Source organism: Lissotriton helveticus, chromosome 2_1 (assembly GCF_964261635.1).
Source record: "Lissotriton helveticus chromosome 2_1, aLisHel1.1, whole genome shotgun sequence".
NCBI lineage: Eukaryota > Metazoa > Chordata > Amphibia > Caudata > Salamandridae > Lissotriton > Lissotriton helveticus.
The window spans coordinates 1,244,925,098-1,244,951,619 of NC_136059.1; the positions used below are offsets into that span (position 1 = coordinate 1,244,925,098).

At 46.8% G+C, this 26,522-nt stretch overlaps 1 protein-coding gene across 2 annotated transcripts in view; it reads left to right on the top strand.

The window, feature by feature from the left end:
• Window positions 1-2,173: 2,173 nt before the first annotated feature.
• COPS4 (COP9 signalosome subunit 4) overlaps window positions 2,174-26,522 on the top strand; it is a 187,964-nt gene continuing 163,615 nt past the window's right edge. Inside the window, exon 1 of one of the 2 annotated variants that reach the window (XM_078676188.1) lies at window positions 2,174-2,325. In XM_078676188.1, coding sequence (XP_078532314.1) covers window positions 2,252-2,325 — 74 coding nt within the window. In that variant the 5' untranslated portion in view covers window positions 2,174-2,251. Of the gene's footprint in view, window positions 2,326-2,576; window positions 2,649-26,522 lie in introns of those variants that run through there. The other variant, XM_078676189.1, reaches the window with a different exon arrangement.

Below are 26,522 nucleotides of genomic sequence, written 5' to 3' on the forward strand. Positions count from 1 at the left end.
AAACTATATTGATTGTATGTGACTGAAATGTTTTATTCAGAGATGATCAGACTGCGCGTGCCGCCGCCGCGCTGACACAAGCACTAATGAGCTGTGTGAAGTAAATTCCGGACAGGGTGCCTCTGAGGAATGACGCTACCTAGCCCCCCCCACCCCCACACCCCCCCTCGCCGGGCCCCAGTGCAGACAGCAGAGAGAACCCTGCCCTGCCTGGTAAAACTGTCACGTACTGAGTCAGGAAGGATAACAGAGCGAGCAGCCCTGCCTGGAGATGCTAACTCTGAACATGAGAAGGGACAGTGAGGGGATCACGGTACCCCCTCCCCCGCACTCCAGGTGTCCACATGGTTCCTCTGATGAGCTCCATTTCCATCACCAGATCTTTTATTTAATTTCGTTCCACAGATGCGGACCACAGGAGGTGCCGGATGGTCATAGTCGCCCCGGTGGCAACCTGGAGGAACGCATGTAAATCCGCCCAGAAATTAATGTTCATTAAGGGCACCTACACCCACACATACTCACTTACGCCCACACACACTTTACACACAGTGCCCAGAGCAGAGAGCCCTGCCTGGTAAAACTGTCACGCACTGACCCGGCCGTTAATATAATACCTTACTACTGCCCTAAAATCAATGATGAGAGTCAGACAGAGCAGCCCTGCGGCCCGCCTGCATTTACTGTGATAAATCAGTGATCAGACTGCAGATAAACCAGGAGGCTCGCTGACTCAGGAAGGATGATGAGACAGAGCAGCCCTGCATGCTATTGTGTGTTAAATAATTTTTTTCAGATGACTCATCGTGTAGTATAAAACACTTACTAGACCAGTTCAGAGACTCGGGGACCGGCGGCACAGCGCTGCAGCACTGTGACTGCACTGCTGTATGATGCACTCTGCAGCCGCACTAGCAGTCTTCAACTTCTTCTCCCGCCAGACACTGCAGGCTGCTGACTCACTCGTCACCCGCTTGGCCGCAGTAATTTGAGCCGCCCATGATCACCGATGATGGCTCTTGCACAGCGGGCGGCCATGATGAGAGTCACTCACTGTTCTGTGTCGCCGGTGAGTGAAATTAATTCACTTTTTCACTGTGTCACTCAGTCACTTACCGAGTTGGGGGTTTAATTAAAGTGTGGCGCTGTGCACCGCAGAAAGAAGAGTCAGCACTGTGCACTCGGCGAGGAGGATTCGACTGACTCCGAATGAATCCCCCGTCGTTCTGCCTCACTTCCTCTTCCTCAGACGTGAGGGCACTGGGGGTCACATCCGGATTAAATAAATCTGGGCGCCCTGGTAGGCCACAGTGACTGACAGCCAGTAGCATCGTGGACAGAGAGGGCAGGACCCGCGCCCCTCCCACCCCCTCGTCGGTAATTGGCAGCAGTGTGTGAAAGGAAAGCCGCGCGGCGCCAGCCAGGCGCACGCACATGTTGGGAAGATTTGTTACTTTGTAGCGCTCTCAGCCACTCCAGAGCTGAGCGCAGAAGAATCTTTAACTATTTATTGAACTCAGCTCAGCAAGCAGCTGCTGGCAGCACGTCTCTCTGAGCACTAGAGCCGGTGCACAGGTGCCGCTGGAGGCGCGGGCTAGCCAGTGGCAAAATGCGTGACAATGCATTTCAGTGCGGTGATGCGGAACACCGCACTGAAATGCGTGAGTGTCACACCTGTTGCATGATACTTGGCAGGACTGTGTGTGGATACCGGAAGTAAAAAGGTTACCCGGTTGGACTGGAATCAGATGCTTGCCCAGAGTGAAAGTGAAAGGTTGCGTCCCCAGGTGATAGGGCAGGGGCAAATGGAACAGCACTGAATGTAAGGTACAGTGCTTAGCTTATGGGTCAAGGACCCAGGGTCGCCTAAAAAGTTAAATGGTCTTTAAGGATCGCTTGTAAGTTGAATAATGCCTAATAAACTGCGGCCTCAATTCTTTCATACACATGAAATTGGTGTGGTCTGAATTTGTTGGGATTCGGGGGGGGTGCCTCTGCTAGGGCTGTCGCTAACTAAACCTGGCGTTAGACCGAACCTAAACATCCATTCATTCGTTCACATACCCGAGGGTGAATTCTTACGTTAGTCCCTCTTCTCTTTCAGTTAAGACCTAAGCACACATCTATGCGGCCATCTTGAAACGGGTCATTTTTCCCCGGGTAAACCTCTTTTAGCTTCTATTCGGTAGACGGCTTGGGCCCACGAGAGTAGTCGCTGCCTGTGACGTCACGAGTAGCCGACGTTGGCAACATGGCGGCGACTGTGCGGCAGGACCTAGCGCAACTGATGAACTCCAGTGGCTCCCACAAGGATTTAGCCGGCAAGTGAGTTTTACGGGCGCCGTCGGGGAGAAGAGGAATGTCATGGGCTCCTACAGAGAAGAAGGGAGTGCGAGAGAGGGATGATACTTGTCACTAGGCGTCGCACTGCGGACGCCGCGCTGTGCTTCGCCTGCAGAGGGCGCTGCGCTCCAGCTGGTGCTGGCGGTGTACCTTCTGTGCTTGACCTGCAGTGGAGATGGGAGAGCGTGGGCAGGGTGTTAGGACTGGGCCTGACAGCTGCCCGTGAGGGCAGGGGAGGGCGTAGGAAGCGATCAGAGGATGGAGGGTGAACACAACTACTATGTCACTAGACCCCGCGAGCTGGGGTAAGTGCTGGTAGACATGCAGGGGCCAAGGCTTACTCTTACAGGTGGAACTTCCCTGTGTTGCCCCAACTTTGCGCCCATGTTTTCGTAGTTTAATGCCCTTTATCACTCTCGAAGCTTTCTTCTACAGGACTCAATTTTAATTAAAACTTTCTTGCTGCGGCCAACGAATTTGTTCATTCATGTCAACGCATCTACATTTAGAGTTCAAGGAGATTTGCTAGAATGCGTCCTACGTTCGCACTGTTTACTACTCTAACAGTCTAACTGAACGAGAGACTTGAGTGTAACTTGAGCTCCTTCAACGTAATCATCATCAGTCCTAGCATATGTGAATTTTCACCAGTGTTTCTGTTTCGATTCACTTTGAAGCAGCCGAATGTATTATGATCTCCATGCATTTAAGTGCTACTTTCAAGACGCTACGTTTATTTAATGATGTTGAATTCCGAAATCCAACTGCCCTAATTTTTTAGTCTAAGTAGTCTAATATATTCAGGAAACCTAATAAAGTGTACGTTTTAATATAAAATGAAAGTCTCGTTTGAAAATACTTTTTAATTGTAATTGGCATCAGGTTTGTAATGAAATTAAAATGTATTTCGATGTTTCCTAGATAAAATATTTAAATTAGGTGATTGTCAAACGTCTTAAATTTGTCATTTGCGTTGACTTCTCTAGTGAATCGCTGTCAGTTAGTAGTATATACCGATAGACTGAAGTGATCTCATGCGAGTGTTCTTGTATAGTGGATCATGCAGACTCTTTAGGAGTTTTTGAGAACTTGTAGGGTGCGGTAGTCTTGTTCCCTTACCATTGCCCACACGTTTTCCTTGGGGGTGTGAGACGATAGTCAATGCACCATGATAATTTAGCTCTTTGTAGCCGAAGAGACAACCATAAGGAGTGACAGTTTTATGCAAAGTATTTTGATTCTGCAGTATTCATCGAAATATTATTGCAGGTATCACAGTTTTTGGAAGTAATATCTATTCTTTTCCACCTGTTGCATATGATCACTTAATTAGGTCTTTGATCTATTGGTGAATCCACTTTTTCCCCTTCATGCCGTTTTGGAAATTGTACTCATTTTGAGTTTAAACTACACTTGTGTCCCAGGAACTCTGGAGGGATTGTTAATTAACAATTTACCAGAGAAAAATGAGTTGTACAATTAAACTGCCTTGCAACAAAATCATACTCGCATTGCAAAATAGGTAATGCTAAATTCATCAGGTGTGGGGAATTTAATAAAGTTTCTACTTGTCCAATGGGCAGGTTGCTTCTTAAATCTACTTGTCCTGTAAAAAATCAAGTCCCTTTGGTGCCACATAGTATGACAACAAACTATGACAGCAATCTCGTTATTTAAGATCCCTGATAATAGCCCCTTTGATTATGCCAGAGTTCATATAATAATATGATTTGAATACTAAGTCCCTTATTTTGTTACCATTCTGCCTACCAACATACTGGAGATGGAGGTAGTGGGAAATAATAGTTCCAGGATGGAATACCCTTTTCAGATTTGCAAACCCACTAACTTGCATGTTTTAAGGTTTTCACCAGATCTTCTCTAATCTTTTCCCTTACAGAGAGAGGTTGTACATTTACTCTTGACAAGGGTAGAAATAAAACTTCTTGCAGGTTGGAGGAAAAAAATGGTTGAAGAGAAAGTTAACTTGTAAACGGTGAACAGTTTTGCATGAGCAAATCTACACATAAAATGCAGTTCACAAATATTTTCTACAATGTCCTAGTCTACTAATGGAAATTCTTGTGAATTCATGAAAGCCATAAACCTACATTAATGCAAGGAGATATACCATGGGTGCACTTTTGTCCATGGCAGCTCACACAACAATAAAGTTTTACAAAAACTGTGTCAAAACAAGACCAACATTGACAAAACCAAAAGGCTGACTACCGATGTCAGAACATATTGGCTTTGCTAATGCTGGTTTATTTTCATATTTCCCATAATCTTGTTGAAACTGGTTATGCTTATTTTCCATTGTGAGTAATATTTGGAAATACTAGCATGCAGAAACACGTTTTTACTAAATAATGCCTTAAAGAAAAGGTACCTATAATTTCAAAATAGTTTTGCAAAACGTTTATTTTTTCTTGTTGCATTTTTTGTGAACGTTTTATTATGAAAAAACAAAGAATACATTTTGCTTTCAGGCGTCTGCAAATATTTACATCATATCGGGGAGCACTATACGTAGCTTCATATTGTTAAACTTTGCAAATGTGTGTACACATTTTTATATTGGAACTAGTCAGTAGTGCAGTCGAGCTTATAACATTTCCTTAGAGCGCTCAGCGTTCACCCTACTAATAAAGGCTTCGCATTAATGAACCATAAATACAAGTTTGAACAGCATTAACTTATGGACAAAAGCATTAACTTAACTGCTGACAGTGTCCTTCCAGATCTATAATGTGGTGCTGTAAACTGTCAGCCAAATGGTTTGTGCTGCAGGGGGGTTGGGCCTACAAAATAAACATTAAACCATGGGGGGCAAGGGGAGGGTGTTTTTACCTAACCGAGGCCTGGTAGATGTGGTTTTGGACATGCTGATCACTCATCCAAAGTATCTGGAAAAGATGAATTAGCTTATTGTGCTGTTAACTCACCAACCAAGTTGCTGCTATATTTTTGTATGTCTACCTCCATGCATCTTCAGTAAGCCAGTTAACACAATGTTGCAGTAATCAATTTGGACTCATTATTATGAGTCTTAAGGCATTAACCAGGGTGGCTGTGTCCATTATGGGATAACTATAATAGTTGAGGCAATAGCATTATGTTTTAGTTGGATGTTAGCTTTACCACCCGGTATGTTTCAAGATTGAAATATTATGTAGTTCGAGGCTTGAATGATGTTCAAGCCTGCTGGCTCGTTAGTTTGTGATGTTATTGTTAGTGTCCGTGTTTGAGATGATGTGCTAGTAATTTGCGGATTTGGCGTAACTGATAATGCCTGATTTTTCAGTTCATGCCAGTGTTTTTGGAGAAATAAGAATCGGTCACCAAGGTGACATCTCTGTTCAACTGCTCGTTTTGCAATTGGCCAAGGAAGTGATTAAGCTGTGTCTGGACTAATTTGTCCAGTATAGGGGCCTGTGTTGGATCTCATGGTCACAGATTCAAATACTGGTGGGTCCCCTCAGCCTTTTATCTAGGGTCAGCTCTAGGGCGGTGCGATCGCTGCCACCTCACTAGGTGCTGCCTCCAGGGGGTGCTAAGTTTGCAGGTTTATTTTGGTTTTAAAAGCACCTGCTGCCGCGTTCCTTGCCTTCAGCAATTTCCAGGCAACAATAAAAATGTCAAGATAACTCCTGTGATTAATGTTCTACTTAGAGATAGATCAGAGTTTTGGCTAGTTGAGGTTTTGACTGATCCTAAAATAGCACAGAGGGTTAATATGTGTGCTGCCAAGAACGTGTACCATGTAGCTCACAAAGTGCATATAATGTAAATAGGTCAGTGGGTTACTGCTTTTCTACGAGACATCCTTTTGATACTTGCTGTTTAAAAGTTAAAATCCTAATATAGAACATTAACTGTCATCAAATAACTGCAAGCACCCTGCAAATTGTAGCTTAGAGCATACATCAATTTTGCAAAAGGTCTTATTTGGGTAGAAATTGATTCTTATTAAAGAGAACCCCCCAACTACGGTGTTCCTTTATCAATTCTGAGTTTGTGCTTCTCCAGACCAAGCTATCAAACTATACTGTCTACCAGTATGAATAACATGTCACTCCTACACCTTATAGTCCACTGGCTTAAGTAAAATTTCCTATACACTGATTTTTACACATATGATTGATTGTTTCTGTGTAGTGTGTGCGTGTGATGCAAAGTGCTCTGACAACCTACCCTGATATGAGTGAATCTATATAATGAATTAAATGCATCTGAAAGAGAGTGGTTATGGAGACTTGAGGGGTGATGTTAAAAGGTGGTGGTGAGGGAATCTGTGGTGGAGGTAGTCTCCACCTCCACCACCAAGGAGGGGCACTAACAAAGATTGTCACACCAGTCGCCACCAGGGCTGAAGCCAGCACTGTTATCCTTCTGAGGTCGATAAAATGAGTACCATTGAGTTGGATAACAATAAGCATCTGTTATTCAGCACCAAGATGCCCTGCTGGCTGAACATTATTTTATAAAAATTAAAGGAATGGGATTTCTTTAGTGCGACAGTGGGACAATTGAAATTATCGTTGGTCATACATTTAGAAATAAACTGTGTCTTCTCAAAAATTGCATGAGATACACATTTGAAGTAACAGCCCCTATGTATTCTAGTTTCACCCTAGTTGCTGCTGGGCAGTGACAGTATTCAGTGTAGAAAGATATATTGCATGGGACCCATATGTGAGCCCAAATATAAACACAGCTACGCGAAAGAGAATGAATTGAGAACGATACTAACATTCATTGATATTAATCAACTTTTATTTCACAATGCTTAGCCTATCCACTGAAAGCAGCTATTAAAAATAACTAAAAGTGTCAACTTCATAAATAAAAAATATTTGCTTTATTTGCCAGGCATAGCCTACAGGTGTTGTGGATCAAGTACACCTTGTACAATTTCTTGCTTTTTAGTGAACAGAACTTTCTGGGGCTAATGGTTTTACATTTATCAATCTATGCATAGGCTTTAAAATGCCATCATAATTTGAATGTTTTTAGAAACCCAGTATAGTATCACATTTCATGGGGCCACATGACTGTATTGCAGTGTCCATTTGTGTGTGTGTGTGTGTGTATATATATATATATATATATATAATTCCAAACAGTTACCTCATGAGGAAGAGCCACTTAGGTAGGTAAAATAACTTCTTTATTTCACACGAAGGCTGCATACAGGAGGTGAAAATGTCATCTTAAAAATTGAACTGCTAATGATGCCAGACGCGTTTCAAATCTGAATGACCCTTTTTCCATGGCAGCATTTGAAATTGCATCACAAAGCCGGTTTTTCTGCAGCTACTTGTATTCAACATTCACCGCCCCAGTGGGCGTGGCCACTTCACAGGCCTTCTGGTCTCTGTAGTTGCACCCATCATCTCAAGTGAGTCCGTTTTGTGTGAGGCATAATTAATTCGTAATAAACCACAGTGGGAGGGATGTACACCTTCAAAACATCCTGCTGCATGTTCGTTCCTTCATGCGGAAGACCCACCCTCCTTTCTGGCGACGTCGAAATAACTTCACCAAAGGAACGCTGCACTTTCCAGCTGGGCTCTTCCGCGACCGAGGCAGGCCGCACAACATAATTCCAAGAAGAGCCCAGCTGGAAAGTGCAGCGTTCCTTCGGTGAAGTTATTTCGACGTCGCCAGAAAGGAGGGTGGGTCTTCCGCATGAAGGAACGAACATGCAGCAGGATGTTTTGAAGGTGTACATCCCCCCCCACTGTGGTTTATTACGAATTAATTATGCCTCACATAAAACGGACTCACTTGAGATGATGGGTGCAACTACAGAGACCAGAAGGCCTGTGAAGTGGCCACGCCCACTGGGGCGGTGAATGTTGAATACAAGTAGCTGCAGAAAAACCTGCTTTGTGATGTAATTTCAACTGCTGCCATGGAAAAAGGGTCGTTCAGACTTGAAACGCGTCTGGCATCATTAGCAGTTCAATTTTTAAGATGACATTTTCACCTTCTGTATGCAGCCTTCGTGTGAAATAAAGAAGTTATTTTACCTACCCAAGTGGCTCTTCCTCATGAGGTAACTCTGTTTGGAATTTTTTATATATATATATATATCTATCCAAGAAAGAAGTGACTCAAACAGATATATTCACCAAAGAACAAAAATATATTTCCACTACAACGTTTCAGCTTCCGCCTTCCTCAGGTAGTTTCAAGATGGTAAGCTCAGTGGCTGCACAGATGACACAGCTGAATTTTCAAAAAGCATCATGAGTGAAGATTCCATTTGGAATGTGGAATCAATGCAGTCTTGAGAGTTCTTGAGATATGCAGTAATCAGGATGTGTTGTCAGTAATGTTCAGTCCATCTGGATGCAATGATTTTAAACGGTACATCCAGAAGTTTTCCTTGGAGTCCAGTAGTTCTTCCTTTGAGACATGTTCCACAGGGAAAATCTTCAAATCTGATAGTGAATGATCCACAAGGTTAAAATGATTGGCTACAGGCTGGTCAATTTTCTTATTAATTATGGCTGATTTGTGGTTCCTGAATCGTGTGCGGAGGTCATTCATTGTTTGGCCTACATATTGTTTTTTACAGCTTTGTCGTTGGCACTGAATCACATAAATAATGCATGTTGAGCGACATGTAAGATGCTGTCTTATTGCATAGGTCCTTCTGGTAACATAACTAGTAACTGATGATGTTTGTAAAATGTATTCACATGTGAAGCACCTTTTAGAGTCACAGCAATGAACCCCTGCATTTGTTACAGCTTGCTTAAGTTCTGCTCTCACAATAAGAGATCGTAAATTTGGAGCTCTGCGGTAAGCAATGACTGGCGGTTTTGGAAAAACCTTTTGCAATTTTTCACAAGTGGACAGTAAGGGAAATGTTTTTTGCATTATATTTCTGTAGTTGGGAGCTGATGGATGATAGTCAACTACAAATGGAGTTCTGTCGCTTTTGTTTCCGGCGTTGGTATTCCAAATAAGTGCTTCTCTGGGTAACTGCAAAGACTTGTCAATTTGTTGCTGTATGATATGAACAAATTGACAAGTCTTTGCAGTTACCCAGAGAAGCACTTATTTGGAATACCAACGCCGGAAACAAAAGCGACAGAACTCCATTTGTAGTTGACTATCATCCATCAGCTCCCAACTACAGAAATATAATGCAAAAAACATTTCCCTTACTGTCCACTTGTGAAAAATTGCAAAAGGTTTTTCCAAAACCGCCAGTCATTGCTTACCGCAGAGCTCCAAATTTACGATCTCTTATTGTGAGAGCAGAACTTAAGCAAGCTGTAACAAATGCAGGGGTTCATTGCTGTGACTCTAAAAGGTGCATCACATGTGAATACCTTTTACAAACATCATCAGTTACTAGTTATGTTACCAGAAGGACCTATGCAATAAGACAGCATCTTACATGTCGCTCAACATGCAATTTTTATGTGATTCAGTGCCAACGACAAAGCTGTAAAAAACAATATGTAGGCCAAACAATGAATGACCTCCGCACACGATTCAGGAACCACAAATCAGCCATAATTAATAAGAAAATTGACCAGCCTGTAGCCAATCATTTTAACCTTGTGGATCATTCACTATCAGATTTGAAGATTTTCCCTGTGGAACATGTCTCAAAGGAAGAACTACTGGACTCCAAGGAAAACTTCTGGATGTACCGTTTAAAATCATTGCATCCAGATGGACTGAACATTACTGACAACACATCCTGATTACTGCATATCTCAAGAACTCTCAAGACTGCATTGATTCCACATTCCAAATGAAATCTTCACTCATGATGCTTTTTGAAAATTCAGCTGTGTCATCTGTGCAGCCACTGAGCTTACCATCTTGAAACTACCTGAGGAAGGCGGAAGCTGAAACGTTGTAGTGGAAATATATTTTTGTTCTTTGGTGAATATATCTGTTTGAGTCACTTCTTTCTTGGATATTTTATTTCTTTGTGACTCATTGTATCCTTTGGGATCCAGATTTTTGCCCTGGCTGGCTGTTGTTTTCTTGTGATCCTTCATCTTCAAGTGTGTATATATATATATATATATATATATATATATATATATATATATATATATGTATATGTATATGTATGTCAGGTGCTGTGTCTGTCAGTTTGAGAATTCAACCATATCTGAAAATGAGCATAAAGTTTGATGCTCCTTGTTAGGCTTCATATGTTACCATTAAGGAATATGACAGGAGGTTGGGAAAGAATTAGTAGACGTAAACAAACATGCAATTTTTGTACTCAGGAAATTTCAAGATTTTGATTGTTGTTTGTCTGCCCTGCTCTGTACTTACTGCGTGTTAAGTTCTTAGTCGCTGTTTAACCACAATAGTATTCATGCTATACATAAAGCATATTTATACAATAGCGCCAAGAAACCGTCTGGTGAACGTGCACTCAAGTAATACCCTTTAACATAACTGAACCTATACAACCCAGTAAAGGCCTCGATGACATGACAAAACACTCAATCAAATACCGCAACAAAACAACAATTAAGAACATATTCCTGGAATATAAACGGCCTAGGGAACAAAACTGACGACATTCAGCTTTTTCTATATCTCCAAAAATGTGATATAATTGCACTCCATGGGACCTGGCTATATCAACCGCACCAAATTCGGGGTTTTAAATCAGGGCTTTAAATCATATTATCTACCAGCGACAAGAAACGGCAAATATGGTCACCTAAAAGGTGGCCTAACAATATACACCGCCATAAAGAGCTTCAACGAACTAAAGAACAAAGACGCGAAACAGTCCGGCAACAACAGCATTTTTACAATAGAACTGGAGGTACGGGGAAAAGAACAAAAACAAAACACTGATAAATGTATATTTACATCCTTGTGAGAAAAAAGCCGTGATGAACCTCCTGACGGTAGAAGTGATAAAAACACTGGCAGAAGAGGCAACATCCAATCTCATAGTAACAGGGGATTTCAATATGCATCTCGTAGGGCCCCAGAAAAGGGATTGACTTCTGGAAGATCAGTTCTTGGCGTGGGGCATACCACAACAGGAGCCAAGCAAATGGGGCAAACAAAATCGGTTGGCAACGGACAGCATAAAGGACTTAGAACATCTCAACCTGGTAGCTCTAAATGACCGCTTCAAAAATGACCCCCCCCCCCTCCCCGGCAGCCACTTTTCACAACTCAACCGTCAGCTCAACTATAGATTTTTTTCATTTTCATCCCTACAACTTTTCGGTAAAGTCACAGACTTCCAAATAGGAACAAAGTCAGCCAGTGGCCATCAGCCGCAAGAAATCACTCTTAACTTCCAGGGGGTAGTGCTAACCACGCCAGTAGTAAACTTAGGATGCTCCCTTTCGGTGGTACATAAAAGAATAAAATGCAACACGCAAAACCTGGAAGTCTTCGTTAACGAAGCGAAAAAGCTGTGGGAAAGAAGCACTGCAAACCAGACAGACAACCTAAGATGCTGGGAGCAATTTACGAGCAGTCTTGGGTTAGCCCATACAAGGAAAACTAAGACCCACACAACACTGTAAGCTCTAAACTCTCAAAGTCTTACAAAGTGTCCTCACTCAATGGGTGGCCATGACAAGGCTATAAAACAAAACGCCAATCTAAAGCATCTCGAAAGAAATATCAACAAATTATTGCGCTAATTACACCGAGATGGACTGGACATCGCGGTCCAAAAGGAACTGCAAAAACAAAAAATCTGCGAAAAGAAATTAATTTGGCATGTAAAAAGGGAAGCAGAGGAAGAGCTATGGGCTAAGCTCCTTCATGACGCAAAAGGAAATAACACTAGCGGAAGATTCTGGAAAATGGATAACACCCTACAGAACCCAAGAAGTCCCAGCATTGATTCTGATCTTACTGAGGAAGCTTGATCCAAATACCTCCAGCTTCATTTCAACACAGCACCAAAGTTCGCCACAACTAGGTAACTAGAATGCGACAGCAAAATCCAAGCTCGTGCCCCACAGTTGGTCACTACTTCACTGGCCTTCACTGAAAAACAAATCATACGTAGGATAGCGAAAGGGAAGCCAGAGGGGGCGCCAGGACCCAACGGGATCCCGCCCATTTTGTATAAAGGAAACCTGGAATACTGGGCAGCTGGACTACTACCACTGTTTAAACAGATCACAGACACCGAGACAATTCCAGCATCATGGAAAGGTTCTATAATAGCTCCAATTCATAAGCAAGGTGTTAGAACCGGGAGTCTCTGGTTGGCAAAGGTAAGTACCTTGGCCCAAGTAGGGACCCCTAGCTCCGGTCAGGGCGACGGAATAACCCTCTGAGATAACCCCTGCTCACCCTCTAGGTAGCATGGCGCGAGCAGTCTAGGCTAAACTCGGAGACAATGTGGATAACATTTGCACTTAACACAACAGCAATTCCCAATCCACCACAAACTGAGACCACACAGGTAAGTATATATAAAATATAACTTTATCTAGTTTCAGCATGTAAATGAAGCAGTTGCATGATAATCACTTCTTTAGAACACATATCATTTCTAGCTTAAAGGGTGCACGTAATTCTCTAGGATGGTACTTGTAAATAGGCAGTTCTGGTCATTCAAAACAATAGTCTCAGGTTCCTAATCATAAAATAGTCTCTAGTCCCTTAAATCAGCACTTTAGAAAATATGGCCACTGATTTGTACCTGTGATGCTCTCAGCATGAGCAAAGACTACAAGGCCCACGTGTACTTATATCCGTGGGCTTCATGCGCTGTGGCAACTCCCTCGCGAAGCCCAGGGACTCTTTTTCGTCCCCGGGGCAGCCTCGCGTCTTCCTGAGATACAGGCGCACCACTGCGCACCAACCGTGCAGACTGCACGCGTCCCCGCCCCGGCCGGTCCCCTTTCCTCTCCCGCCCGCTCTCGACAATCCAATGAGCGGCGGGGGAGGCGGTGAAGCTCACCTGATGGAGGGACGGCGGGCCAGGGGTGCGGGACGCTTCCAGGTCCCTCGGCGGGGTCGGAGCTCTTCCCCGGTCCCGGCGGTGATTCTGGGCAATCCTTCGGCACCTCCCGCAGCTTCAGCGGAGGCAGCCAATCCGGTCGCGGCCCTCGGTCGAGCCCCTCTGAGCGCGAGGCCGCCAACCAATGGCAGCGCGGCCTCGCCGATGACGCTCCGCGGGCTCAGCCAATCACGGCACACCACAGCTGATGATGCTGCGCCGCGCGGGCCAATCCCGTCGCGGCGTTAGCGAGGGGGCTCGGCTCCCTCAGCCAATGGGGTCGCGGCGGCTTCGTTCTTCGCCGCGGCCGCTCCTGGTCACGAACAGCAACTTCCAGGGGTGATCCTGGCCCCGGGCTGCGACGGTGATTTGGCGGCAAAGGGTTTTAAAGGGCGCTGGTCAGAACTAGACCCCCCTCTCGACCTTGCCACCACCGGGGAGCAGATTTCACGAGGGGAGGCTCCACAAGCCTCCAACCCTCACGATTAATGTGCCGATGAGCACACCGATCTCCTCCTCACGCTCCGCAGTCCAGCACCACGCGTCCCGGGTCCCAACAGCACGATTTTGCAGCTGTTTCCTGGGATAGCTTTAGGAACCTTTAGCCCTGGGTTCCAAGCAGGAGGCCAGCTCTTCTCAGGCCCTTGGAGATTCAGTTGTAGACACAGCACACAGCAGAGTCTTGGCAGTTTCAAGTAGGCAGGGTCACAGCACACAGCAAAGTCCCTTTCTTCTCCTTAGCTTCCAGGTGGACAGCAGAACAAGTCAGCCCTTAGAGCACACAGCAAGGCAGTCTTCCTTCAGTGCTCTAGCTGTCCTCCTTCCAGCGAGGGTTCCTTCTTGCTTGCAGAATTTCAGAATCTAATTCTCTGCAGACAGGGGTCCTTTCCTTATACCCCCCAATGTCTTTGAAGTTCTTTGTGCATGGAGGCCCTGGGTCCAGTCTAAACCAGTTCTGGGGGTTGCGGAGCACTGAGGTGTCTCTGGCTTTCTTCTTCCTGTCAGCTTCAGGGCCAGTGGGGTCAGTTGACCACCAGGAGAGAGCTAATGTGGGGGAGGTAGGCAGGCACAGCCCAGCACTTATCTGGCATTCCTTCCTCCCTCCTCCTAAGCAGGCAGATGTGCCCTTTCATCCCCGGGATGGCTCCGACCCTCTCCTCTGGGGCTCTGCAGCCCCTTCCTGTCACATCCAGACCAGGCAGACATTCCACAAACCCAGGCACACAGAAAGGTTTAGACAAGAGAATAGCCACTTTCTAAAAGGGCTATTCTCCAACCCAGGATTTAAAAACACCCTTCACTAAAAGATGTGTCATTAAATTCTGAGTCCAGGGATATCTTTCACTTATGTCCCATCTTGTTCCTATGGGGAGATAGGCTGGTATCACATGGGCCCAGCCCCCCTCCATGTTACTCTATGGAGCAAGATAGCCTTACAGTAGTGAGCACACAAAATGGCTGTAGCCCACTACCAGAGCATAGTACCTGCACTAGCACATGCTCTACCTTATCCATACACTGCACCCTGCCCAGGGGGGTACCTTGAGCCTTCCATAGGGGTGACTGATGTGCACAGACAGGGAAGGATTAGGCCTAGCCAGTGGGGACACTGGCCAGGCTGACATGGCAGTCACTGACTGCACACAGGCCCTGCACTGGCAGGCCTGAGTCACCTTTTAAAAGCTACTCATGTGGGTGGCGCAATCTGCGCTGCAGGCCCACTAGTAGCATTTGTCATCACCAGCCCTGGCACACACAGTGCCCTCTACTAGGGACTTCGTGGTGATACAAATATGCCAATTAGGTATACTCAATCAATATCACAATTTACAGAAGGAGCACTTACACTCTGACACTGATCAGCAGTGGCAGAGTGTCCAAAACATCTAAATCAGCAAAAACGAAATCCAGCACAGCATCAAAACACATGAGTCAGAGGCAAAAAGATGGGGGAAGAACCACGCCAAAAGGTGTCAGGTCTAACACGTGTCCCCTCCAGCTGAAAGTGGGGAGAACTACCCAACCTCTTGGGAGTCCTCATCACTAAGGCGGAAGAATCTGGACAGACCGTCAGCGTTGGCGTGTTCTGTACCAGGGCGGTGCTCCACCGTAAAGTCCATCCCCTGTAGGGAAATGGACCACCTCAACAATTTTGGATTCTCACCCCTCATCTGCATTAACCATCTGAGGGGCCTGTGGTCGGTCTGAACACGGAAGTGAGTCCCAAACAGGTAGGGCCTCAGCTTCTTCAGAGCCCAGACCACAGCGAAAGCTTCTCTTTCAATGGCACTCCATTTTTGTTCCCTGGGGATCAGCCTCCGGCTAATGAAAGCCACAGGTTGGTCTCCTCCCTCGTCATTGATCTGTGAGAGCACTGCTCCCACGCCTTGCTCTGAAGCGTCAGTTTGCACAATGAACTCACTTGAAAAGTCAGGTGCCTTAAGCACCGGTGCTGTGCACATGGCAGTTTTGAGGGTGTCAAAAGCAGTTTGACAGGCCTCAGTCCAATTCACTTTCCTGGGCTGATTCCTAGATGTCAGCTCTGTCAAAGGGGCCACAATGGTGCCATAGCCTTTGACAAACCGTCTGTAATACCCGGTGAGACCTAGAAAGGCTCTCACCTCAGTCTGGGTCTTGGGGGGTTCCCAAGCCAGAATGGTATCAATTTTTGCCTGTAGGGGCGCCACCTTGCCGCTCCCCACCTGGTGTCCCAAGTACACCACAGATCCCTGCCCTATCTGGCATTTACTGGCCTTGATAGTGAGGCCTGCCTTCTGCAGAGCCTTCAACACTTCAGTGAGGTGTTGCAGGTGTTCCTCCCAAGTGGAGCTGAACACCGCAATGTCATCCAGGTAGGCTGCGCTGAATTGCTCCAGCCCTGCCAGTACCTGGTTGACCAATCTCTGAAATGTGGCGGGGGCATTTTTCAACCCAAAGGGCATGACACGGAACTGGAAGTGTCCTTCCGGCGTTGAAAATGCTGACCTCACCTTTGCCCCGTCAGTTAAGGCAATCTGCCAGTACCCTGAAGTCAAATCAAAAGTACTCGGGTACTGGGCAGCTCCCAACCGATCCACCAGCTCATCAGCTCTGGGGATGGGGTGCGCGTCAGTCTTCGTGACCGCATTGAGCCCACGGTAGTCCACGCAGAACCGAAGTTCTGGGGGGCCACCGGGGGTAGCAGCTTTCTTAGGCACTAAGACCACTGGGCTAGCCCAGGGGCTGCTGGAGGGCTCAATAACCCCAAGCGCCAACATCTTGGAAACTTCTTCCTTGATGCTAGCTCTGACCTTGTCAGCCACCCTGTAAAACTTCTGTTTCACAGGCATGCTGTCTCCAGTGTCCACGTCGTGGACGCACCATTTGGTGACACCTGGGGTCAGGGAGAACAGTGGGGCGAACTGACCCAACACTTGGCAACAGTCCTCCTGCTGTTCTGGGGTCAGGGTGGGGGAGAGGACCACACCATCCACTGACCCGTCTTGCTCCTTGACTGCCAGGAGGTCAGGGAGAGGATCACTATCCTCCTCCCCGCCAACATCTGTAGCCATGAGCATAGTCACTTCAGTTCTTTCAAAGTGGGGTTTGAGGCGGTTCACATGTAGCACTCTCAGGGGCTGCCTGGGAGTCTTCAGGTTAACCAAATAGGTAACCTCGCTCTTGCGCTCCACCACCTCATATGGCCCAGACCACTTGTCGCGGAGCGCACAAGGCTCCACTGGCGCCATCACCCACACCTTCTGACCAGGTTGGAACTCAACCAGAGAAGTGTTCTGGTCATACCACCTCTTCATTTCCTCCTGGCTAGCCTCCAGGTTCTCTTGAGCGAGCTTCCTGAAGCGCTTGGTCTGGTTGCGAATGGCCAGCACATAGCTGAACACATCCTGAGGGGTTTTCCCACGGGATTTCTCCCACCCCTCCTTCACCAGAGCCAGAGGCCCTCTGACAGGGTGGCCATACAGCAACTCAAAGGGACTGAACCCTAAGGATTTCTGAGGCACCTCCCTGTAGGCAAACAACAGGCATGGCAACAAGACATCCCATTTCCGCCTCATGGGCTCCTCCAGGCCCATGATCATGCCCTTCAATGTGCGGTTGAATCTCTCAACCAAACCATTTCCTTGAGGGTGGTAAGGAGTGGTGAATTTGTAGGTCACCCCACACTCACTCCACAGGGACTTCATATACTTAGAAATGAAGTTTGTCCCGCGGTCCGAAACGACCTCCTTCGGAAATCCCACCCGGGAAAAGATCCCCATCAGGGCCCGGCCCACCACTGGGGCGGTGACTGTCCTGAGTGGAAGGGCTTCCGGGTACCGAGTGGCATGGTCCACCAAGACCAGGATAAACCTGTTGCCTAGGGCTGTCTTGGGATCCAGGGGCCCCACGATGTCAATGCCCACCCGCTCAAAAGGGGTGCTCACCACGGGAAAGGGTTGGAGGGGTGCCACGCGCTTCCCTCCACTCTTGCCACTGGCCTGACAAGTCTGACAAGACTTACAAAAGGCAGAGACGTGCGTCTTCATCTGGGGCCAGTAGAAATGGGTGACAAGCCTGTGATAGGTCTTGTCTTGCCCCAGATGTCCTGCGAGAGGCACGTCATGAGCCAGACCCAGTAGGAAATTCCTGAAGCGCTCCGGTACCACCAGCACACGGGCTGCGCCGGGCTCAGCGAACTTAGGCTCACTATAAAGTAAGTCATCCTCCCAATAGATCAAATGCTCCTTGGACCCCAGGCCGGCGGCCTGGTCTGCAGCCTGCTGCCGCACACCAATGAGAGAAGGGCACTCCTTCTGAGCCTGGCAGAATTCCTCCCTGGAGGGACCACCCTCTTGCTGCCACTGGGACAGCTCAGGCAATTCCCCTAGTTCGGCCACCTGCTCCCCCTGTAGGTTCCAGGGCATCCCCCTCTGGGTCTGCCTCCTCCTGGACCGTGGGAACAGTGGGGGCCGGTTTCCCGCGCCCTCTACCCCTTCCTCTCTTGGCAGGTCCCTGGGCCACTGTTCCAGGCTCCAGTTTTGCTAGACCGCCCTCTCTGGCTGTCATTGCACGGGTGGACACACAGATCCACGCAGGCAAACCCAACATCTCCAAGTGAGTCCTGTGCTCCACCTCCTTCCATGGGGAGCTCTCCAGGTCATTACCTAATAGACAATCTACAGGCAAGGCATCACTTACAACAATCTCCAAAATACCGGAGACTCCTCCCCACTCAAATGGAACTTTCGCCAGCCTGCAGTAGCGCACTGAACTGTCAGCTGCCACCACAGGCCGGAGTACCTGGGGAACGATTTGCTCTTCAGACACCCACTGACACCTAACAGATGTCACGCTGGCCCCTGTGTCTCTCAGAGCCTCCACCACCTGTCCATTGATGGTCACCTTCTGCCCGTATCTCTTAGTGTTTTGGGGCAGCAAGGTTTCCTGGGCCATCTCTTGGTCTCCTAGAGAGACAAGGGTCATCAATGCTAACCCCTCCTCCCCACTAGAAATCAAATCCCCTCCCAAAGCTACACTGGCTATCGCCGGAGCTGGAGCTGGAGCACCAGTGGGTGCAGATTTCTTCTTTGGACAGTTTGGAGCAAATGCCCCACCTCCCTACATGCATAGCAAGTGAGGGTCTTCTTGTCCTGCGGGCCCTTATGGGGCCAGGACTTCTTAGCCTTGGGGGGTTGAGACACCTTCTCTTGGGAACTACTTTGGGGCCCTTTAGAAGACTCCTTTTGATTACCCGTGTCCCCCCCACTCTTCTGCTGGGGACCCTGTCCACCTTTGGCTGGGGTACTTACCACCCCCTTGTGGACCCTGGTGCTAGTCCACCGGTCCGCCTCTTTAGCAAGCTCACTGGGATCAGTTAACTTACTATCCAAAAGATGCTGGCGCAGCTCTGGGACACACAAACTACTTAAGTGCTCCCTACTAATCAAGTGACACAACCCCACATAATCAGTAACTTTGCTGCCCTTCATCCAACCTTCCAGTGCACGCGTGTACATACTCACACACTCCACCCAAGTACTTGAATCAAGCTTCTTGAAGTTCCTAAACTTCTGGCGGTACTGTTCAGCAGTGAGCCCATACCTGAGGCACAAAGCCTCCTTCATGGCGGAGTAGGACAAAGCATCCTTTGCTTCTAAGGGTGCCAAAACATCCCTCCCAGAGGCCTCAAAATGCTTCCACAATCCTGCTCCCCAATTCTTTTCAGGCACCTCATTCATCTTCAAGGCAAGTTCATACGCTCTGAACCACGCATAAATATCCTCACCCCTCTGATAATTCTGTACCAGATCCTTTGGTATGTATACCTTACCCGCCTGTACTGGTTGTGCGCTGCCACCATTAGAACTGGACCCCCTCTCTTTATATTTGAAATCCAATTCCTTCATGCTCCCCTCATGAGCCAATTGGAGCTTCTTCTCCTCCAAAGCGAGAGCATGCCTTCTCTCCTGTGCCGCTCTCTCCTGCGCCTCTTTCTCAACTTCTAGGCGCAGTCTCTTCTCGTCGGCTTCCGCTTTGAGCTTCAAAAGCTCAATCTCATGGGCCCTAGCTCTCTGATTCTCCTCCACCTCCTCTGGAGAAATAATCCTACTGGAGTGGGTGCTGCCGGCCCTAGACGCTGGCTTCGCCACTGGCAATTCACTGGGCAAAAACCCATTCTCCTGTGTGTCTCCCTCTCCAGTAGCCGCTTCCGGGGCACCATGTTTGGCCTCCCACCAGGCCCTCAGAGCTGTCCGTAGCTCTTCCTTATTTGCGCCGCCCCTTACTGGGCATTCCAGCTGTCTGCAGAATTTTCTCAGTTGCTCCTTGTTATAGGTGAGCAACTCCTGGCTTTCAAATTCCACTTCCCCTTCTGCATTCATGCTTTGCGCGGTCTGAGACATGTTACCTCCTACCCTTTTTCAACTAAAAAGGTTTCACCAAAAAGAAAAAATCCTGCGCAACCTGTTCCGCTAAACTAGACTAGTGATGTACAAGAAATCACTGCAGGTCAAGTGCAATTATTAGTTCAAAATCCGCACCGCGAGCCACCAATGTTAGAACCGGGAGTCTCTGGTTGGCAAAGGTAAGTACCTGGGCCCAAGTAGGGACCCCTAGCTCCGGTCAGGGCGACGGAATAACCCTCTGAGATAACCCCTGCTCACCCTCTAGGTAGCATGGCGCGAGCAGTCTAGGCTAAACTCGGAGACAATGTGGATAACATTTGCACTTAACACAACAGCAATTCCCAATCCACCACAAACTGAGACCACACAGGTAAGTATATATAAAATATAACTTTATCTAGTTTCAGCATGTAAATGAAGCAGTTGCATGATAATCACTTCTTTAGAACACATATCATTTCTAGCTTAAAGGGTGCACGTAATTCTCTAGGATGGTACTTGTAAATAGGCAGTTCTGGTCATTCAAAACAATAGTCTCAGGTTCCTAATCATAAAATAGTCTCTAGTCCCTTAAATCAGCACTTTAGAAAATATGGCCACTGATTTGTACCTGTGATGCTCTCAGCATGAGCAAAGACTACAAGGCCCACGTGTACTTATATCCGTGGGCTTCATGCGCTGTGGCAACTCCCTCGCGAGGCCCAGGGACTCTTTTTCGTCCCCGGGGCAGCCTCGCGTCTTCCTGAGATACAGGCGCACCACTGCGCACCAACCGTGCAGACTGCATGCGTCCCCGCCCCGGCCGGTCCCCTTTCCTCTCCCGCCCGCTCTCGACAATCCAACGAGCGGCGGGGGAGGCGGTGAAGCTCACCTGATGGAGGGACGGCGGGCCAGGGGTGCGGGACGCTTCCAGGTCCCTCGGCGGGGTCGGAGCTCTTCCCCGGTCCCGGCGGTGATTCTGGGCAATCCTTCGGCACCTCCCGCAGCTTCAGCGGAGGCAGCCAATCCGGTCGCGGCCCTCGGTCGAGCCCCTCTGAGCGCGAGGCCGCCAACCAATGGCAGCGCGGCCTCGCCGATGACGCTCCGCGGGCTCAGCCAATCACGGCACACCACAGCTGATGACGCTGCGCCGCGCGGGCCAATCCCGTCGCGGCGTTAGCGAGGGGGCTCGGCTCCCTCAGCCAATGGGGTCGCGGCGGCTTCGTTCTTCGCCGCGGCCGCTCCTGGTCACGAACAGCAACTTCCAGGGGTGATCCTGGCCCCGGGCTGCGACGGTGATTTGGCAGCAAAGGGTTTTAAAGGGCGCTGGTCAGAACTAGACCCCCCGCTCGACCTTGCCACCACCGGGGAGCAGATTTCACGAGGGGAGGCTCCACAAGCCTCCAACCCTCACGATTAATGTGCCGATGAGCACACCGATCTCCTCCTCACGCTCCGCAGTCCAGCACCACGCGTCCCGGGTCCCAACAGCACGATTTTGCAGCTGTTTCCTGGGATAGCTTTAGGAACCTTTAGCCCTGGGTTCCAAGCAGGAGGCCAGCTCTTCTCAGGCCCTTGGAGATTCAGTTGTAGACACAGCACACAGCAGAGTCTTGGCAGTTTCAAGTAGGCAGGGTCACAGCACACAGCAAAGTCCCTTTCTTCTCCTTAGCTTCCAGGTGGACAGCAGAACAAGTCAGCCCTTAGAGCACACAGCAAGGCAGTCTTCCTTCAGTTCTCTAGCTGTCCTCCTTCCAGCGAGGGTTCTTTCTTGCTTGCAGAATTTCAGAATCGAATTCTCTGCAGACAGGGGTCCTTTCCTTATACCCCCCAATGTCTTTGAAGTTCTTTGTGCATGGAGGCCCTGGGTCCAGTCTAAACCAGTTCTGGGGGTTGCGGAGCACTGAGGTGTCTCTGGCTTTCTTCTTCCTGTCAGCTTCAGGGCCAGTGGGGTCAGTTGACCACCAGGAGAGAGCTAATGTGGGGGAGGTAGGCAGGCACAGCCCAGCACTTATCTGGCATTCCTTCCTCCCTCCTCCTAAGCAGGCAGATGTGCCCTTTCATCCCCGGGATGGCTCCGACCCTCTCCTCTGGGGCTCTGCAGCCCCTTCCTGTCACATCCAGACCAGGCAGACATTCCACAAACCCAGGCACACAGAAAGGTTTAGACAAGAGAATAGCCACTTTCTAAAAGGGCTATTCTCCAACCCAGGATTTAAAAACACCCTTCACTAAAAGATGTGTCATTAAATTCTGAGTCCAGGGATATCTTTCACTTATGTCCCATCTTGTTCCTATGGGGAGATAGGCTGGTATCACATGGGCCCAGCCCCCCTCCATGTTACTCTATGGAGCAAGATAGCCTTACAGTAGTGAGCACACAAAATGGCTGTAGCCCACTACCAGAGCATAGTACCTGCACTAGCACATGCTCTACCTTATCCATACACTGCACCCTGCCCAGGGGGGTACCTTGAGCCTTCCATAGGGGTGACTGATGTGCACAGACAGGGAAGGATTAGGCCTAGCCAGTGGGGACACTGGCCAGGCTGACATGGCAGTCACTGACTGCACACAGGCCCTGCACTGGCAGGCCTGAGTCACCTTTTAAAAGCTACTCATGTGGGTGGCGCAATCTGCGCTGCAGGCCCACTAGTAGCATTTGTCATCACCAGCCCTGGCACACACAGTGCCCTCTACTAGGGACTTCGTGGTGATACAAATATGCCAATTAGGTATACTCAATCAATATCACAATTTACAGAAGGAGCACTTACACTCTGACACTGATCAGCAGTGGCAGAGTGTCCAAAACATCTAAATCAGCAAAAACGAAATCCAGCACAGCATCAAAACACATGAGTCAGAGGCAAAAAGATGGGGGAAGAACCACGCCAAAAGGTGTCAGGTCTAACACGAGGCAACACAAAGGACCCTAAAAATTATAGACTTGTTACCTTAATTGACAACAAGGCCAAATATTATGCTGGTCTTCTACTAGAGGAGCTCACGGAATGGACGAACAAAAATGCTGTGATCCCCATCACCCAGACAGGCTTTCGCAAACAAATGGGAACAACCTCAAACATTCTGGCTTTATCACTTCTTATTGACGCCGTTAAACTAGCCAATCTGTCCCTTTATGTATGTTTCATTGATTTCACTTCAGCGTTCGACAACATTAACAGAAAGCTACTATGGGAGAAGCTGGCAAACAGGAAAATTCCATCAATCCTACTAACATTGCTGATGTTAATACACACGGATACGTGGGTACAAGTAAAGCTAGGACAAGGAGGCCGCCTGTCAAGGAAAATACGGACGACCAAGGGCCTCAAACAAGGGTGCGTGTTTGCTCCGACATTATTCAATATATTTGTCTGACCTTTCACAGAAGCTCGACGAAAGCAACTCTCATGCCCCAGGCTTAGGTGGTCTTACCCTCTCTAATCGGATGTACGCTGATGACATCGTGCTGATCAGCCGGACGCCGATAGGGCTACAACATCTAATCAGCACGACATACAATTACTCGACAGCGAATAGCCTAAGCATCAATCTCTCAAAAACAAAAATAATGAGGATAAACGCTAAGACATCACCAAGGTCCGCTGGTACATGGGAGGATTCACACTGGAAACAGTGGAAGAATACAAGTACCTGGGCGTAATCGTGGACAGAGAAGGTTCATTTCAACAACAGAAGGAAGCAATAAAATGGAGAGGAATCAGCACAGCGATCTCACTAAGGAGCCTCAAAACGAAAGCAGTCGGCCGTAGCTACCCCCCACTGCTGCAAGTGATTCAGGCAAAATTAACACCGGCCATTACTTATGGGAGCGAATGCCCCCGCGGGAGGGACGCACAGCTGTTGAATAGCACAATAGCCAAGGCTATGAGAATGATCTTCAATCTGCCCTATTATACCTCGCAGCCCCAAATAAGGCTCTAATTCGACCTGAGAAACCAAGAAGCAGAACGAATGGGCGCCTATGTTAAAAGATGGCACAAAATCCAGAGAGGAGAAGACTCAAGTCTGAATTACCATGTGTGGAAAGAGATAGGAAGCAAAAACAATTGCCCAGCTGCAAAATATCTAAAGCACTCGATAGACTCCTTGGAATTACAAGAAGCCTGAAAGAGCATTGGGTCCCAGAACACCTTTAAACAGCTAGTAAACAAATCAGTGAGAATAATCTCGCTAATAGAGGACAAAGCAAGTCTAGCCAACAGGGCTCACGGCTGGACAGTCATCCAAAACTACACCAGTCGCTCCTGCCAAAGCTATTTAGGAGTCGAGTTCACTCAGCGCACAAAGGAGAAGCTTATACACCTATGGCTCGGCATAATTCCGTCACAAAACCATCTTCCCCCATGGAAAAGTCCCCAAATGACAATGAACTGCGGAATATGCGGGAATTCAAAAGAGGACATCCTCCATTTAATATGCACTTGCAAAAGTCTGGACATAGAGCGCAGATACCATCTAAAACCGTTCCTAAAGAAGTTAGGAATAAAAACATGCCGGCAGACGGTCAAGACATGCTTTGATGGCAAAAACATTCAACTAGCAAGCCGTCTTGTCAAATTTCTGGAGAAAGCGGAAATGAAACAAGAAGGACAGAATTACTCACTCAGCACGGACAAGGAACAACCACCCGAATGCAAGTTTGCACATAACAAAACAGCAGAAACAGTCTGCAACGAACCAATAAGGCTCCGTCGAAAACCAATCTTACAAGCGTCAATCTAACCTGACAGTGCTGCTTAAACCTGTCCCTAGAACATTGCAGGTGAAAGACTTTTAACACAGTCACTTTAGGCCACATAAAGGACTTTTTCTATCTTTAATCTACGCACAGCGCGAAAGAAGCTTAACCTCTTCAGAAAGCACCTTTTAGCCACATGAAACTTGTTTTAATGTTCTTTTATAAAAAAAAATTAATAATTGTATCAATAAAAACGGCGGCAACAGATCATTTTTTATTTAATGTATTATATGCTACTGATTGCAATGGTTTTAATTAACTGAGCAATACAGATTTAATCACTTACTTACAATCCAGTAAATAAAATTGTTATAAGATGTTTTTTAAGTATGTTTTTTAAAACTATATGGAGGTTGAAAAAATGTTGTTTTATGAAATTTTGTTACCAACACCATTATGCTTTAAGTCAGTTGGTATTGTGCAGTATCTTTGTGTTTGATGCAAGGTATAGGGGTGAGATGTATGCGTAGGGTTAACTTTATTATTGTATTTTATTTATTATAAATATTTTGCTATGTACTTTGCGGTTTCAAGAAGTCTGTCAACATTGACATTTCTTTTGTTTTCAGGTTATTGCTTACTATTTATGTATTGTAAAGAGGGGTGTCATAGTCTTACTTTTTTTGTGGTTTCAAATTTGTGGCTAAAACAAAGGATGTTGTCATTTGTACTTGAATGTTCTGCCTTAGTAAATTAGTATATCACAGATTGATGCTTCAATGTAAATGGAAGCATTAATTCTGTGAGTGAATTATCTTTTTTGTTGCTTTCTTTTACTGGTTGTTACTGTCTATGCTTTCAAGAGCTAGTGTTGAATCACTTTTTTCTGGATGTTATATCCATTGCATTCCTACCAAATTGGACACCCCTCTCCTCTGAAAGCGAATTGTAAAAAGGACGTTGAGAATAAGCTATTATGTTGCAGATACAAATAAAATCTCAACAGTTGCCTCCATGTTAGCTTCTTTTTTTATTTTTGTTTATTAAATCTTTTGTTTGTTTCTTCTGGGAAATTGTGAGTAGCAATTATTCTTAGTGGCTGATTTGAAATCGGATACATTATATCATATCGTATGCAGGTGTTGGTCCCAAAGAGAAACCCATTGTTTGAACGAATCTGTTAAACACGTAAATAGTTATTTCAGAATATCAAATAACAATCCTTGTTATAAACCTATGTCCCTGTAAGTGGACACTTTGTGTTTTCAACTTACTAAAAAAGAATGCAATTAGCTGATCATTATTTTTTCCTTTTTTTTTAAATTTTTATTAAATGCTTAAACATTTCTTTTCATTCTTAATTCTTTTTATATAGGTTTGTGGTACATTGTGAGAAAATGAGCCTTCATTAGTGATTGGCACATTTATTTTCATTTAATTCCAAATAATTAAAAACATCTAACCGTTCCATTGTTCATTTTTTAAATAGCCAACACCTAGAGTTTGAATCAGTTGTATACTTACGTTATTTAGACAAAAATGTTTGCTCCAGTTGTTTTTTATTTTATTATGCTTCTGAAAAGAAACCATCTGGAAGTAGATCAGCCAACATAAACATACACTT